General features: G+C 44.8%; 3 protein-coding genes across 3 annotated transcripts; 2 read left to right on the top strand and 1 right to left on the bottom strand.

Moving 5' to 3' along the window:
- The first annotated feature begins 45 nt into the window (after nucleotides 1-45).
- On the top strand, nucleotides 46-1472 carry GGS25DRAFT_245600 (uncharacterized protein). The gene has a single exon (XM_049257158.1). The coding sequence runs from the start codon at nucleotides 708-710 to the stop codon at nucleotides 1461-1463; it is 756 nt and encodes a 251-aa protein (XP_049118074.1). The 5' UTR covers nucleotides 46-707; the 3' UTR covers nucleotides 1464-1472.
- Nucleotides 1473-1799: 327 nt separating this feature from the next.
- Nucleotides 1800-2624, top strand: GGS25DRAFT_245602 (uncharacterized protein). The gene has a single exon (XM_049257159.1). It carries the CDS (start codon nucleotides 2035-2037, stop codon nucleotides 2476-2478), a length of 444 nt encoding a protein of 147 aa, XP_049118073.1. The 5' UTR covers nucleotides 1800-2034; the 3' UTR covers nucleotides 2479-2624.
- A 145-nt stretch (nucleotides 2625-2769) lies between these two features.
- Nucleotides 2770-3462, bottom strand: GGS25DRAFT_520905 (uncharacterized protein; the record flags this gene model as incomplete). The annotated part of the gene is made up of 2 exons (XM_049263968.1): nucleotides 2770-3347; nucleotides 3441-3462. 2 exons carry the CDS (start codon nucleotides 3460-3462, stop codon nucleotides 2770-2772), a joined length of 600 nt encoding a protein of 199 aa, XP_049118072.1.
- Nucleotides 3463-16723: the final 13261 nt, after the last annotated feature.

Raw genomic sequence — 16723 nt, 5'->3', positions numbered from 1 at the left:
CTAGGATTTCTGAAGAAATGGTTGCCTTCTTACTTAGTCCCTCATAATAGAGCCATGCTCGTTAGATACCTACGTTGCTAAGCAATCTCCCACAGTTTAAAATTCCGTTTTCCTCACCTGTGATAACAACCTTGAAAGGTTGGCAATAACTCAAAAGCCGAGGTCGAAATAGCCTAACATAATATGCTAAGAGCGTCCGCTAAGTGCTGCCAAATAGTGACCATCAAGAAAGGCTACCGAAATGCCCTGAGTTAAAAAATTACGGCGGGCTGTTGCAGAACTGCCTGGGCCTTGTGGATGGCCATGCAAATGTCAAATCGCCCAAGCCGATCTGGGCTTTCGGAGGTAGCTAATAGGAGATATGCCTGAGTCACCGGGACACTGGAGCTATAGCGGAACTGTAACAACAAGGCAGGGGTTCGTGATTGCCTATGCTGTCAATGCAGCTAGGTGATCTATAAATTTGAACTAACATCTTGGCTTTCAGTTCAGCTGAATAGTCAAGATTAATACGATAAAGTATGATGCCCCTCTTGAGGCTCCAAAAACTTGAGATAAAAGGAGCGTGATCGCCGCGGGTGTAGGTCTTCGAAGTGATCTCTTACCTCTGGGACCCTCCTTCAACTATACACCGCTAGTCCACGCTGCCAAGGCACCTTACACTGCTTCTGTCAAGGTTCTAGACTCTTCGAATAGCAAGAGACACGATGCTCGCTCATGTTCTCATGTTTCTCGTTGCGCCAGTCGCTATGGCAGCAACACCCCGAGCGCGGGCTGGCGTACCCAAGAGCCTTGCACAATCCAAGTTCTTAAACGTACTAGCCACTTGCTCGGCAGGACGTGTCCAGTGTGAAAACGGTTGCATGCCTTCTGATGGTACCTGCTGCAATGACAACACTGACGAGTATTGTCTGTCTGGCTACTACTGCGTCACTAATGGATGCTGCCCCGACGGCGAGATCTGCAGCGGCTCTGGTGGCGAGGCCACGTGTGAAGTTGGCGAGACAGAGTGCGGAGACCTCTGCATGCCCCTTGACGGAACGTGCTGTGAGGACGGACTCCACTATTGTCCAGACTTCGGCACGTGCACCAGCGACGGGTACTGCTGTGATCTGGGCGAGGATTGCAGTGATGGCGGTGTAAGCAGTTTCACGGGCTTCACAACTGCGACAGCCAAAACCTTCACTTCTCCCACCAGCGGAACGACAACAAGAACTTTGACGAAGACAACGACGACGACATCTAGCAGAGATAGTAGTACGTCGACCACCACCACCAGCAAACAGAGCACATCATCATCATCCACAACCACCACAAGTACGCATTCAAACAGTGTAGGGTTTATCACTCCTGCTCCTAGCGCAACTGTCTCTACATCGGTCTCGGTACAGGCTGGAGGTATATTTACTGCGGATGGCAAGATTGTGGCTGGTCTTGCTGTCGCTGCCGCGTTGTTGATCTAGATACCTAGGTATACTTGATTATACTTGATTCCTAGTACAACTTCGTTGTCTGAATTGAGTGGCAGTGTCATGTAATTGGGGTCTTTCAACATACCATATTGGGTACCTATATATGTATACCTGGACAGGTATTGTACATACTGCTACGTAGTAACTAATGAAAGGGGGCTTTATGGCAGCCATGGTTAAGGCAGCATTAAAGGGGTTTTTTAGCTGATGAAGGTGAAAGAAATAAGTACGATAAAGTTAAAGAGGTTTAAGTTAGTAGAAGATGTGTAAGTTGAAGTAGCTGCCTAGCCTTAGGTAAGATACCGGAGATATTCATTATTGGGGTGTGCTACCCTAGGTCTATCGACTCCACCTAAGCTTTATCCAATTCGGTGACGTCATTACTTCGTTATTACTTCGTTATAATAATCATAGCTTTGATCATGACCTCGACTTACATACGTAGATGTACTCTAATCTTGAAGGTTTTGTAAATAGTTAATTGCTCTTGCCATTATCCAATTTAAAATAGAGACATCGAACATCACAACATCACAATTCCAGCCACAACTCATCTTCCAAAATGTCGAGCATCACAACCCTACGCACAGCTCTACGAGCGAGCAGAGCTCTCAGACCCAACCTCAACAACTGCCGCCTCTCAGCCGCCACCTCGAGGCCGATCCACCAATCAGCCGCAGCCCGTACACCCTACAAAGACGACCAGGACCGCGAGTCCCTGAGTCCCAAAGCGCACGACTCTACTATGAGCGCCACGGACGACGAGGTCGCCACCAAGCACGACGCCTCCTTCAACAAGGACAAGACGGACCCGCAAACCTCCAAAGACGCCTCCGCCGCTGCGAGCAACGGGAACCCTCTCGACTTTAGCCCTGCCGATCAGGGGTTCTCCCAGGGCGGCAGCAGTGGCCACGAGGAGGATGCGCCGCATGACACTAAGGTGCAGGGCGGGCAAAAGAAGGCGAGCGGCGGTGGTGGGCGGGGTAAGAAGGGGAAGAAGGCATAGCTGGAAGAGATGCTGAGGAGTACCTAGGTATATATTAATTTGTATAAGTATTTTGCACATTTTCATCGTGTATCGTAGCTTTCGTATCCGGCGCATTACAGTTAGGTACGCCAATGGCCTTTTATCCAACAATGTATTGTGACGACCTTTACATCACCACGTTCAGTATGATAGTCGGGTCACTCTGAACTGAGTCTGTGCCTAATCTTTTTTTCATTTTTCAAAGGGTATCGCCAACTCCGTATCTAGTCCCAATGTCTCTCTTCGTAGAACACATTTGACATTATCCGCCTATCCATACAGCCCATCCATATCATCCTCATCTTCCTCGTCATCCTTCTGAATCTCCACCACCTTCTTCTTCGTCAAGTCATGCCTGCACATCGGACAGCTCCCCTTGCTCAGCAGCCACGGGCCCACACACTCGAGATCGAAATGGTGGTGGCCGTTGCACGGCAGCTCGACGACGAGGGGGTACTGGTCGTCGAGGAAGGGCTCGGCGCAGATGGGGCAGCTGTCGTCCTTCTTGAGCTGCTTGCGCGGCACGCGGTCCAGGTTGTCGAGGTACTCCTGGCTGACGCCCGGGATGGTGTCGGGCGGGGAGCCGATGTCCTGCTCCAAGGTGGTCATGAGCGACTGCAGCAGGCTCTGGTTCTCGGCGTTCGGCGCGTCGGTCAGCAGGACGGCGAACTGGTCCTGCAGTAAGCGGAACAGCGCCGCGGCGTCGACGGGCGTCGGCCCCGTGTGGGACCGCCCGTGCGCGCGCCGATCCGCGTCCGGCGAGATCTGGTGCAAGTGCGACGTGAAGCTCGACATGTCGGGACGCCGCCGGTGCGGCGCGTGCGCGGGCGCTTTTATGTTGTGCTCGACTGGGAAGGTAGGTACCTAGGGGTCAGATCGCCGTCGAAAATAGGAGGCTGCGTGTTGTGGTTTAGCTTGTAAGGCTTGTGGCTTTTGCTTACCTTCATATGGATTGCCAGACATGATGACGAGCAGATGTTTTATTTTTTATTTTTTGCTTGCAATTTCGTCTTGATATAGTTATCGAGGCGAACTATGTAAGTTGTACCTATTTGGTGTTAAAAGCTCGGAAGAGAGATGGTAACTTTTTGGAGGAGCAATGTAAAGAGTGGAAGAGCTGAGGTCTACGTAATGGGAAAGCTTCAATGAGCCCCGCGTACTACTGTCGGTACCTGCAGCGATAGCAGCGATAACAGACTTAAACAGAGTGATAGGCAACTTTATACCACGCGTATTATTTGCATTATTTATCTGCATTAGGCGCATTAGTCATATTTCAACATATTATGCAGCTTATGCAGATATCATTGTACGAGACTCGGATTCATGCATATTGCATATATCGAAATCCCCCTTATTTTATATCACGAATTATAACTCATTTTCTAAGATGCCGCACGAAACAGTGTGAACCAGTACAAGTCAGTACAAAAAGGAGCCTGTATATGTCTTTTTGATCATGTACCTGATACTAGAGACATACTACATACCTAGTATACATGTATCTTTTTTTTATTTCAGCCCTCTCATGCACGTATTCAGTCATAAAGCTGTCTCCACCCGGACCCTTTGGTATAGGGGCTGTGAATCAAAAAGCAACTAGATGTCAAACCACCCAACCAGCTTTCATAATTTGTGGAAATAAACATGGCAGAAAACACCAGTCAAACTGGCCATATGTTCCAAGACGTCTAGTGACGACAATCTTGATGCTTTCCTTTTCCCCACCACAAACAAGCCAAAGTGGCGTGCAGTAACGAGAAGAGGAACTGTGCGTTCCGTATGGCTTGCCAGCCAAACCTTGGTGTTTCCTCCACGGAGAAGCCTTTCTAGTTCTCCTAAGTCCATTCGAAACCACGCTTTATGTAGGTACAATCCCTGGCTGACGTATGATTGGAATCAAGTTTGTCCCTTCGCCTATTGGGCAGGTAAGTACCAGGTTGATTACGCTTCAATTCCGGACTTTAGACCTATCATAGTTGAACCGAATACGATAGCAGCACAGTGCTCGTCCCTCTTCTTATAGAGTCAAAGTACCGGAATAAAAATTCGCCTTAAGTAGATTTAAAACGCTTATAGGGATCAAATCATTGACTTGAAGTCCTAAGTCACTAAGTAGTCGTGACGCATCAAAGTAACTGTGTCCAGCTCATAATAGGCGCTTGATGAGGTTAGTTGATGGAGTAAGCCATGGCAGATCGATCTCATCTGAAAATCTGCCAACCAATATTCCGGGGGGAGAAAACTTAGGCCCCTTAGCAAACGAACTGTTAGTTAGACAATGCATTACAGCTGCAGGACGCAAAGTACCCGCCAATTTATTTGGCGCATCAAGCGGGATTAACCATTAAAGGGCAAATCAGAGAAAGCTACCCCCACGAGGAGTTTGCAGTTTAGCAGAGAATTAGATCTTCTTACTTGTTGTGAAATCATCCCATTGATGCTGTGAACTGTTTACTCACGGCCTGTTTCGGGTCATAAATATCGAGGCCACGTTATCTAACACGGCTGGATCGGCCCATATTGTACTGTGAGAGATCTATCACTTACGGCGCTGTTATCCTATCTAATATAGAGTCTATGAGATTTAGTTGTCAAGCAGATCTCAATTAAAGCAAATCTGGAAGCTGGACGGAAGCTGTAAAATCGAGGAAGTAATCACCACTGGGTCTGCAATGTACTACTAAGAGTTAGGTACTTACACAACTATCTCTGGCTTGACAGTAGGTAGTTAAGTATCGCCACTATAGAAATATAGGCTTTGGTTTACATCTCTTGGGTCACACGAGAAGGAGATATCTGCATATTGAAAGCATATTCTAATAGCTAATAAACTATGATATTATCATGAGACACAGGAGGCTAACATCACTGTCTATCTTAAGTAGGTTACTTTCTGGGTAGAGCAGATTCTCCTAAATAAATACTATAAGATATTTCCCGAAAACGAAAGGTACCTATGTCACCGGATATAAGATGTCGAGATATTTTATTGTGCCAACTGTTATCTTTACTTGCCTCGAAAAGGGGTTTGTCTTTATAGCATCGCTATTCACACACTTGTTGCTATGCTTATAGCCCCAACATCTAGCCAACTAACCCAGACTAGAAAATAAATGCCTATCCACACGCATTACTTAGAAATTGATAATCCGTAAAGGGGGGAGTACGTATGGAAAATGTTCAGGGGCTATTCAATTCGATTATATTGCAAGTCCCTGGCGTGTGTTCAATATTATTTCATTATATAAGCGTCATAGGATATCAAAAAACGGCTTGGTTATTTCGCTAGATGCTAAGAATAGATGCATATCCATTAACCTATTACCTGAGGCCAGTCATCTGGCAAACATACCTTCATATACTCTACGTAATAAACCGGTGATAAGATAATATAACATACATAGTAGCGAGATTACCTGAACAAGGGAAACTTCGTACGCGGCTTGATGAAGAAATATGATTTATGACTCGTTTATATTAGGATAATTCTCGAGGTTGCTTGTTCTCAGCAGATGCATGATGCCAGTAGATGAATTGCAGTTAGAAGGAAATATGGGCAATGGCTACTTGGTGCATACCTAAGTTAAGTAAGTTAGTCAGGTACAGCAATCTAAGGGGCTGGAAAGGGGCTTGAGGCTTGACAAAACAAATAAGTCTCGTCGACCATGGATGATATGTTGCAGGTGCCTCAGGCACCATTAGGCTCCACTAGAGCCATATGGCCCTTATGGCCATATGTTGGCACTCCGCCATTGTAGTTAGGAATAAAGCAAGCTTTCTTCCTTTCCTCTTCTTCTTGGTTGCAGCAATAGCTGCAACATGATATAACTGACAAGGGGTTATAACATGTAGAGGCAAGGCTGGACTTTAGGCTGGGATTGACAGGACTCCTAATAGGGAGTGAAGCTCCTGGATACAAAATTCACTATTGAGATGTGCTAGACACCCTCAGGCATCAGTATGAGATAACTAAGATGCTGGAAGATATTACCCCTGATAAGCAGTATGGAACGCTTTAATACACCACGGTTTCACCAGCGAGGCTTCTACATAGCCACCATAGCCTCGCCTTTAGGCAAGGCTTTTTAAAGTAAGAAAGATTAAAAATAGACAATGAAATGCTTCTTTATATGAGCACTTAAGCAGATGATGAATCCTAGCGCGAGCTTAGAGCACCTTAATCATAGGGTTCCTGTAGTTTCCGGGATAATTTGCCTATGGTTGCATTATAGGAACTAGAAATGACTACGGCGAGAATAGCATTAGTCTAAGTAGGTTTTGGTGATAGGTAATAGGAATAGAGGCGACCTGAAGAGAGGGCCGTGCAATAGGGGCCGAAGGTTCTCAGTTTGGCAATAACTACCATGTGAGACGAGTGCCCAACCTGTACAGAACCTGATACTATTTGTATACTACGAGGCATTTTTGTTCCGAATTAGGCTTTGGGAACTTCTCTCTATAGCTATATAATAAATTCAAACTGGAGGTTTCTCTGACAAACGATTTGGCAAGCTGGCACTTGTGGTTGGGAGTTTGGCCTAATATAGGAGATTCTAGAAATGAGGTATATTCTTACACAATACAAGCTGGGAGAAACACCAGCGTAAGAGCGATACATTCTTTAGCTAGCTGCTCCTTAGACTTCATGATAGCTCTGATCCAGTCTGGGGAGATGAGCTCTGAAACCACAAGTAATACTTAGTAGTTGGTGTTGTATTTAGTAGGTATCAAACGATTAATTCTATTTTCCTTCGAGGGTCAGATTCCGTAGAAAAATAGGCAACTTATCAAAGACTAGCCTAACCGAACCTCTTGTGAACACATCACTATTGTCTTCGCAATACTATACTACCCCTGAGTCTTCTACGGCTATTCCGTAGGTAGACAAATTCGCTTAATACCCAAGTATATTAGTGAATAGGGTTATCGGCCAAAAAACTAATTTGTAGGAGTGAACATTGATACTATGTGAAGCAGTACCAAAGTAGGTAGTCACAAGTTGCAGGTGTATTCAACAAGAATGCGGTTCTTGTGCAAATTTTTAGTCTTGGATAGTACTGTTTATGACTGGCGAGACAAAGACACAAATACAGAAATCTAGAGCCATAGGCATAATTTAACGACAACACGGGAATGGGTACGGCTTGTTAATGTCGTTTATGTTTATCAAAGAGTGTCAAATACGGTCATTCTTCAGTACGCGTACTATTTCTCTAAGAATTTGGAAGTGCTTAATATTTCTAATGCCATCAAGATTGTGTAAAGTTCTCGAGATGTCGTCCAGTTGACATCCAATGAGATGGGAAGTTCTTTTCCGAACTGGTGGATGGTTGGGTCTATATCATTTATCCATATATCTCATCGAATCGTCTGTACTATACAACTCATAGTAACATTTCTATAATAGGGAGGAATATATCGTGGACTCTTTTGTTTCTTCGTTATTTCTCTCGTGTTGGGCTTGAGGTTCTTCTGTACGTATTTCATGTCGTGGGTATTGGGGCTGGAAGGAATGCGACGCGGTTCGAGACGATTGTTTACTAGGTGACCTAGGTAGGTAGGCTAGATTCGTGATATTTTCCTGAGACTTGAGTAGAGGAACTTGCCATTGCCCAGCTAGATTGGGTACCAATACAAGTAACTGTCAGGAGTGACTGGCTCCGAAGTTACAGAATTGTTGCCACCAGGCTGTAGCGACCAGTTGGCCAACAATTTCTTAACCTAGCGCCCTTGTTAAGTCTTTTGTGCCGTGTTTTTCGTAAGTCGTAGAATCTCATCATTAGCATGTCATTCTTCTACAATTTCGGAGTATTTTCCAGGACTGCATCTTGACTAGGAGGCTGCAAAAAGCAGCAGAACGCCCGAGATAGACCGTAAGTCACAACCATTCCCCTTTGGGCACCAAATAATGTGTACGGGCAGGTAACAAACGTACCGAAGTCTCCGGGCAAACCCCTACAATTGGCAAAGAACTATTATTATCGTGGCCTGATTACAAACCTTGCTCTACGTGGAGAACCTGCCGCGCCGCCTGTAAGTTCCCTTAAATGAAGCATGTTCAAATACCAAGATCGACTAAAAAATACCAAGAACTCAAAGATTTCAACAAGAGTTTTTGAATCGGAGCATGCCATCTCATACTACATCGCTAAAGAAAACTCCGTATCCCCATGTCGACAGTTGATATATCCCAATAATAACTACCAGGGTCTCAGCTGCTATAATATGAAGTCCCCCTGAATGGAATATTCGACGACGTGGACCCTTCGGCAAGTGATTATGGCTAGCAAATCGACGAAGTGACGTAAAAACTCTTTTCATAGCTCTGTACATGGAATGTAGTAGAAGCTTGTGATTCATTTAAGGTTGAGTACTCCTGGAAGCTTGCCTAGTTAAGGGTACATCATTCGTATGTATGTGCATGCCTACCTGGTATGTGGAATGATATTACACTTTTGGGCTAGAGAGTACTGCGGGACCAGTACAAATATAACTCCTTCAGTAGTATTGTACCAAGGTTTCCTGGATCACCCTGACAATATGAGCCAACGAGAGGTCATACAGAATGATTCAGTAGCAATATCGAAAACATCTAACAGTCCTGGTCCTGTCCTTTTACGCAGGCCGTCAGCCTTCTTAAGAGAAAAAAGGCCCTTCGACTCTTGAACTTCAATATAATGAGGCGCTTTGACTGACTAGCGTGTCCATGCCATACACTCGTAATCTGGTAGTCCAGGGCTTCGTGGGGGTTACGTTGGGCGGCACCCAGAGGAGAGGTGGAGACGAAACCTGTCTCCTTCTAGCGAGTGCTACTTAAATCATAACGGCCTACATATTCTTGTGAGAAGGATTTTTCTTTGATGATACATAGCAGAGTAATTCCGGAGAGGAAGAGAAAAAAATGTTGCCCAGACACCCGAAGGTAACACTAAACAAACTAGAGCCCCCGCGGGCTCTACCCGAGATACTAACCTTAGACGATTAGCTACCAACGGGCCTCGAAGACAACAACGTGGCTGCCCCCCTGAAAAGTGCCCGTTAGCCTTGTGTCAAACCAGCAGTCTAGCAAATCATCCTAATGAGACTAGCCGCGCTACTCTGTTAATACATGTAAATCCATCACCTCTATTGTCCCAAAATGGGCCTCGTTAATGCTGAATGCTGCAATGCATTCTTTTTTTCTGGACCTCGGGAACCCTACAGCGCTTTGGCAGTATGTACATACATATGTAGGTGTGTAGTGTGGTGTATGTGCGCAAGGAAGTCCATGGAAAAATCTGTTGCACGCTCTCTGAAAATCTGGGCATCGCTAAGTGATTGATGTTGTGCTTGTCTCATCGGCGGGCCGTCCCTGAAGCTCGTCAAGAGACGCAGAGCTAGCTACGTGAGCAGTGCTCTAAATCGGCCGCCTTGACGCAGCATCTAAGATAGGCAATGCGGTCGTGAAATATCCACTTATTGGTGACCATGTCCGTGATGTCAATATTAAGGCCGAGCTGCTTCAGCTGATGGGGAATATGTTATAACTGCCTCTATACCTGACTGACCCTGCCCTTGGCCATTAGGATTGTCGGCCATTTCAATACCTACCAAGGAAACTGTCTCTTTACCACCCCGTGGGAAACACTTCTTAGTACTTATGGAAGCCAATGGCATTCTACATGAAGAATAATAGCACACTCGAATATTATAACTGTGAATCCTGGTGGTTAAGCCATAGTTAACTGTGATGCCACGAAGCAGACCGCGTCTCCAGTTTCACCTGGAATATCCTCTTTTGACCTAAGTCCATAAGAGCACACATGCTAACATTCACTACAGCTAATGCAAACAGGTCACTTACTAACCTTGGAACCTAACCGCCATGCAGGTCTATTCGATTTCGATCACCCTTGCCGAGGCCCAGTTGGATTGTATGAGAAGGCAATATATATGTCAATATATTGCTTGAAACCTTGTACAGCTCGCTGCAGTCTGGGAGCAAACTTCTATGCAATGACACCCTAGGCCGTGAGTACATTTAGTCGGTGAATTATAAGCTACCTACGCAGTTGTAAAAAGCTCATCACAAAGTATTTGTATCAAACGAAGCCGGCTGGCAAGAATTTGTTAACCGACGTAACGATAGAGACGAGGGTAGTGATGTTTGTGAGATAGGGTTTCCTTCCCTTCCCGGAAACTAAAGAGTTTGTTTCTATGAGCATAAGATCATGATTTCTAACACATTAGCATCATAACCACCCCTAGGTAGGTAGGTATGAAGGGCTTATTCTTTAGAACCCCTATCCTATACTGGAATTGCTCTATCGTGGCATGATTCTTTGAATTTCTTTCGACGATATCGACAATAGGACTCATGATGTCTTACCAAGCACGATTCTCTCATGGCTATTCAGACAAAGTTACAGCGAAGACCACTTTAGGGGGTGGTATGCAGAGGAATATATGAGAAATGGGGGTGATCCATCTAAGAGAATTAGTGTGTTGATGTTCTTACAGATGTTTTTGAATGTAGTAGGTTAGTGCATCGAAATTCTTTAGACGTTTAGAAGAAAAAACATGATTTTTTCTTATTCCGCAAATAATGATACGTTGTTTCTCTATAACTATCCTCTAACTATAATTTGAGTATTTTTTGAGTATTTTCGTCTGTGTAACCTCAATATAGGGGGGATATTAACACGGCGGCTCATTTGTAGCATTTAGCCAATGATGCTATATACATACCACCAAATAACCTCCAAATACGCTAAGCACATTAGCCTACCTATCGCGACGTGAATGTCTGGAATAACTCTGTAACTCAATTTGCGATGTCGGGCTGTGTGTTAGGTATTATATTATTGTATTGGTGGGCATTAGGGCTGTCAAAGGCATTGACTTTGTCCGCCTTGCTATAATCATAGGCGGTAGCTGCGTGACCAGGCTCTCTATGCACGTCACCGTAAACAAAGAATTGGGGAGTGTAACGGCGAGTTTAGACATGGGTCTCTCAATGGTCCCAATGGACAACCAGAAGTCAAGGTCGGAGGTTTGACGCAAGTGGTCTAGGCACTCGTCTCACGTCCTTGCGCAAGCAAGGGTGTTTGCTAGAACGTATGGTCAATTACGCGTGTCAGTTATTTCTTCACGCCCGCCTTAGGTCCTTACTATATCTGCCTAAGTACCTACCTACCTAATTAAGTAGGTATATTATTATATAACTATATGATAATCTCAAAGCAAAATCCCCTCACAGAGAAGGGTGTAAGATGATGGAAGATCAAAGATGTGAAGTATATTCACAGTCGATTTGATGCATGGGAGACGGCACCTACCTAGGCAACCGTGCTTTCTTCTCGGGCATTTCAACTGCGTCCCAGAGTGTCGGATGACCCAAAGGAAGGGTCTTTCAGGGGTGGCATTGGCAGGCAAGGGGCCTAACAGCCCAAGGGCCTCACCGGTTCCTGGGTTCACGTAAGGTAGCACTGGGCCGCTACTACGTACCATAATAAGTAGACCAGGCGCGGAGGTAATCCGTGGCCCGGGATGACCGGGGAGTTCCCTGTTACGCAAAGAGTTGGGTTCGGTCGGTTCACAAGCCGAGCTGTTCGACGCGGTCGACTGCAAGACATTCCCCGTACCATAATCAAAACGGAAACGCCGATATCATTCCAAAATTCCTCTACGGAACTACCTAGAATAGGTAGAAACCTAATCGAAAAGATCTTGGTATGTTAGCTCACCTAGGTACAGTATGTGTAGCTGCTCAGGTGTACTACGGAGTAGCATCTAGGTACAATACCTCCAGGGCTATTAGCCATAGTTATGTAGGTACTAGGTATCATATTGTGCACTAGTATTTAGACTGATCATATTAACTATACCTAAAGTGCTAGGGAGGCAAGGAGGCAAGGAGGCAGGCCACCGTATGAGCAACTGGTGACCGCATCGAACTCGTCAGATCTTTGTTGTGAGATATGACTGCTGTTGTTTTGGGAGGGGGGGGGGGGGGGTTCTTTTTGGCATCATTTACGTACCTGAAAATACCTCTGTGACTTTTCGATGATATCGCATGGGGGCCTTATGGTGCGCACTGGCAGAAAATGGTGCGGTACCATAGATAAACCCAACAGGCCCCTTTGTGGCCACCGCTTTTTTAACAATGGTTCGGGTTAAAGGCAAAATGCTCGGTACTCCCGAGCGGTGAGTGTGTTAGGTTTGCGGTATTGACCCCCTTGAGCGGCTCTTCTAGTATGATACTGTCGATCTCGAGCATCGAGACCTTTTCTGCGTGTAGACGAGATGCACTGAGATCGTCATGCAAAGCATCTGTCCAGGCATTCCCGTCGCGTCGATCTGGGCTGTGTGTTGCCCCTTTATTTGAGGTTCGATATAGTCTCCTGGTGGGCTTGTTGTAAATTGTAGGTACTAGTAAGTAGGTAGGTAGGTAGGTAGGTAGATTTGTATAGGTATTGGCCATATTTGCGTATGCAATATTGGTAGTATGTATTGGTAGTATGCAATTCTGTCTTGTATTGCTACCTGCTTGATGCTGTAGAATACCTAGGAACTGTAAATATGAATGTATGTAAGACTTAAGGAACTCGGCGATGCTTCTATTGAACTTTTGCTTGGCTATCGGATGGTAACCGAAGCACTATGAGAAAGAGAAAAGCCTCCTCCTCAATGGCTACGAAGCATACAGCAAGGGTGGAAATGCTAACGCAGAGTCGTCGTCATTAATTAGCTTTATGATCCTATAAGCTTCTCAATGACAGGAATTCGGGGAGAGCTGAGATCTAGTCACATTTCCCCCTGATGAAGTGTTACCCTATTATAAACCTTTCAGATATCTTACCCTTAAAATATTGGCATTCTCATCCTCTTAGATCCATTGTTCTTAATTTACGACGTGAACGTACGCATCAAAAAAAGCTAGGCACTATCACATGAAACTATTTTGCAATAACTACATTGATAGACGTGAGGACATGTGGTAGAAAGGGGATCGTGGCGAGTTCGTGCTGGTGCTACATAAACATCTATTTTTGGACGCCCCTAGCCAGTGACGTAGAGTAACAGTCCTCGTGACTAGGTATTCGGAACCATCAGACGAATGAGCGACTCTTTCAAGGTGTTGGCATCAAGATATTTGCCTGGCGGATCGAAGTCTTTGTAAGGTAGTTCATCATTTGATAGTTCGAGACACTAAGGCGAAATATTCATATTCGGTATGTTCGCTAGCACAGCTAGCAACGTGGCACGCTGGCCTTTCTCTGGCCTTTGATTCTGGGTCTAGTCACAAGTGCATGCAATGCTATCTGATCTTTAGTGAGTTGTTTTGAACCTGACTTGCCTAAGCTGAATTCCAATGACAACGTCCTTATGGGGACTGTTTCCGCTACCCACAATAGACTGGCTCCGGCATGAGCCGTCCGAATAGCGAAAAGGGGTAGACTTCTTTAAGGGTTGTAGCTTGAGGTATGAAGACTTGGGGAAAACTATTGGCTAGAGAGTATTGGTGCTTCTCATACATAGCTATACAAGGTGGGCGTACGTGTAACCAGAGACTTGTGATCGTATGGGATCTAAGCGATTATATGAATGATATACCTTGATCTATTTTTACATAGGGATAGCAATACACCTAAGCATGTTGATATTAGCTGACATTTGTGCGTAGACGTTTTCTCTAACCCTATTCACTATGAGAGTGAATGACAATATTATCAACGTAGCGACACCTCTGTGCTCATGCTAGATATCTATCTGGGGCAGGCATTGTACATAGTACAGTAAGGGTATCTATCCGGAGGCGATCCGGTTTTATCAAGACGTCCCACGCTGATCATTCGTGTGATTCAAGGGTAAAAAAACAACATCGTCTCCAGGCCAGGCCATAACTATGCCTGCCTATTTAGTACTGATGCAAGCTTCAAGCCTTCAACAGACCGTGACCATCTTCTTCCCTCGACAAATCTACATGCCTAGTAACTATGCTAGTCACGTTGGAAGGGGTTCACGGAAGGGGTTCGCGGACGGGGCACACTAGAAGGCTTAGAAGCTGCTTCGAGAACATTTTAGCTCAGTGACTTGAAATAACTTGATGTCATCGTCGTAATGCCTTGCCGAAGACAGCGAAATGAAGGTGCCGCTAGACAAGGCGCGGGAGATTCCCATGCCACGGTTCAAGCAGTGATCCATTTCCTTGAATGAATTCAAGGGGGCGACCTTGGCTAAGATTCTAGACGGCCGGGTTGTAGGGAGAAGAGCATGATCACCATAAGATCGAAGATTAGGGTATTGGAATAAGGAGGGAGGAATATGCAACTTGCCGGAATAACAAATCTATGAACAAGCATCTTTGACAAGCAAGTAGACTAGGGGACTCTCGGCATGGTTGTGTGCCTCTTGTTTTTCCCTACTCGTTTCTCGTTTCTTGTCTCTTATCTCTTATGCAAATGGTGACGCATGTGGGACTGGGATGGATCTAAAAAAGAAACAACCTTCCAATGTTCCAATGTCGGCATCTCCCCGTTGGACCCCATTTCTTTGCTTCTCGAAATCTTCCAGAATCCTTCCATATTGGGGCTAGGGCCAATTTCAGGCCTGTCAGGAAATCTCATGCGCTGGGGTGCATTGGCTGATGAACCCATGCGCTTCTCCACCACCAACCGAGCCTTACATAGTAGGGAGACTGTAGGAGGCATTGTCGTAGCCACTCGAAAGGTAAGAAGAGGCTGGCTTCGTATCATTTCGTGTCTTATTTTGACTGAATAGCTTCGGAATACGCGTGACCATATGAGGCCATCACTTGCAACTTGCGGATAGCCGCCGCATCGTACTGTATTGCACAATACTAGGTAAGCAGGTAACACATCTTCCTAACCTTAGGTAGGTAGGTCTTCAACTTGGTAGCCCTAGTGTTCAAATGTTTTTGTTCTCTTTCTACATACCTTCTGAAGACCTAGGTATTAAACACTGTATGGCACGGTATAGGGTGCCGAAGAGAATATTGAAGGCTTACATATAACGATCATCGTGATACAGTGGTAGGCTTACGACACACACCTGGGGTTCAACTTACAGAAGTACTGGTATGTAGGTATGTAGGTATGTATGTATGTCTGGCCTTTCTTTTCAGATTACAATGAGAGAGTAAGGAAGAGTAAGAGTCGAACAATAGGCGAGAACGTCAAAGTCTATCGTATTTTTGACTAATGATGCTGAAGCGTGAGAAAGTAAAAATCTGATAACTGATATGTTCGAGTATGTTGGTGGGTAGGTGTGTATGTATGTACGTAGGTATGTATGTAAATACAATATCTCTACTATGTACATACCTATAGTTACATATGTACTACGGTAGTTACATATTATCTAACTACCTCCCTAGTGCTAGTTATGACTGCAATACCATCCATAGAAATACACCATATAATTGGCTGGGGAAACATCATAAGCTCCAATTGTTTGGTGCCGGCGTTTCATTCTGGCACAGGAATGATTGGACTATGTACGTTTAACGTCGATAGGTACCTAGCTGCCTACATAGTATGTATTGTACAATACAATACAATATGTAGAAGACAAAAGAAAAAAAAGAAAGCGTTGTTATATTATTGTTTATAACGACATCTGGATAGGTAAGTATTTATTGTTTATGGTGATATGTGATACATAGGCAAAAGCCCGGTATCTGGTAACTATTGCTATTGCATAATCGACCAATTTTTCTCATAAGGATCTCTTTATAGAAATAAGCTTCTTATAATGCAATTTAATTAACATAGTGTACCTACCTACTGAACCAAAACTTGAAGCATTGGGCACTATGTAGACATTCATCACCAAACGACATGCATTTATATGGAAATGATAGGCTTCCTCACTATCCCAAAATAACAAGGATGGTTCTCGTCTTATGAATTTCTTTACCATGTCTTCGGTACGCGCCAAAATCCTAAATCCCACATAATCTTCAATCTTCCCCTGGACAACTTAAGATAGCTTGAACCACACCGGCGAAAATTCCGATGGGAAGGTTGTTGGTATTCTTTATTGCCCACCGCCACGCGAAAGCCCTTACCTGAGCTCAGCTCCTTAATCCCCATCTTCAATTGGCAATTGCCCTCTTACATACTATAGTATTTAGTAGCTATGTAAGCATTAAACATACTACCTATGAAAATACACAAGTTATCACATGCGCGTCTGCATTATGGTAGTAAAGATTATA

Source organism: Hypoxylon fragiforme (assembly GCF_022984875.1).
Source record: "Hypoxylon fragiforme strain CBS 206.31 chromosome Unknown GGS25scaffold_4, whole genome shotgun sequence".
Taxonomy (NCBI): Eukaryota; Fungi; Ascomycota; class Sordariomycetes; order Xylariales; family Hypoxylaceae; genus Hypoxylon; species Hypoxylon fragiforme.
The sequence above is the reverse complement of the archived record's forward strand: the minus strand, read 5'-3'. Positions and strand labels throughout refer to the sequence as shown.

What these genes read in the sequence shown, in the direction of transcription:
- GGS25DRAFT_245602 (XM_049257159.1), top strand. Translation starts at nt 2,035, where the DNA reads ATGTCGAGCATCACAACCCTACGCACAGCTCTACGAGCGAGCAGAGCT.
- GGS25DRAFT_245600 (XM_049257158.1), top strand. Translation starts at nt 708, where the DNA reads ATGCTCGCTCATGTTCTCATGTTTCTCGTTGCGCCAGTCGCTATGGCA.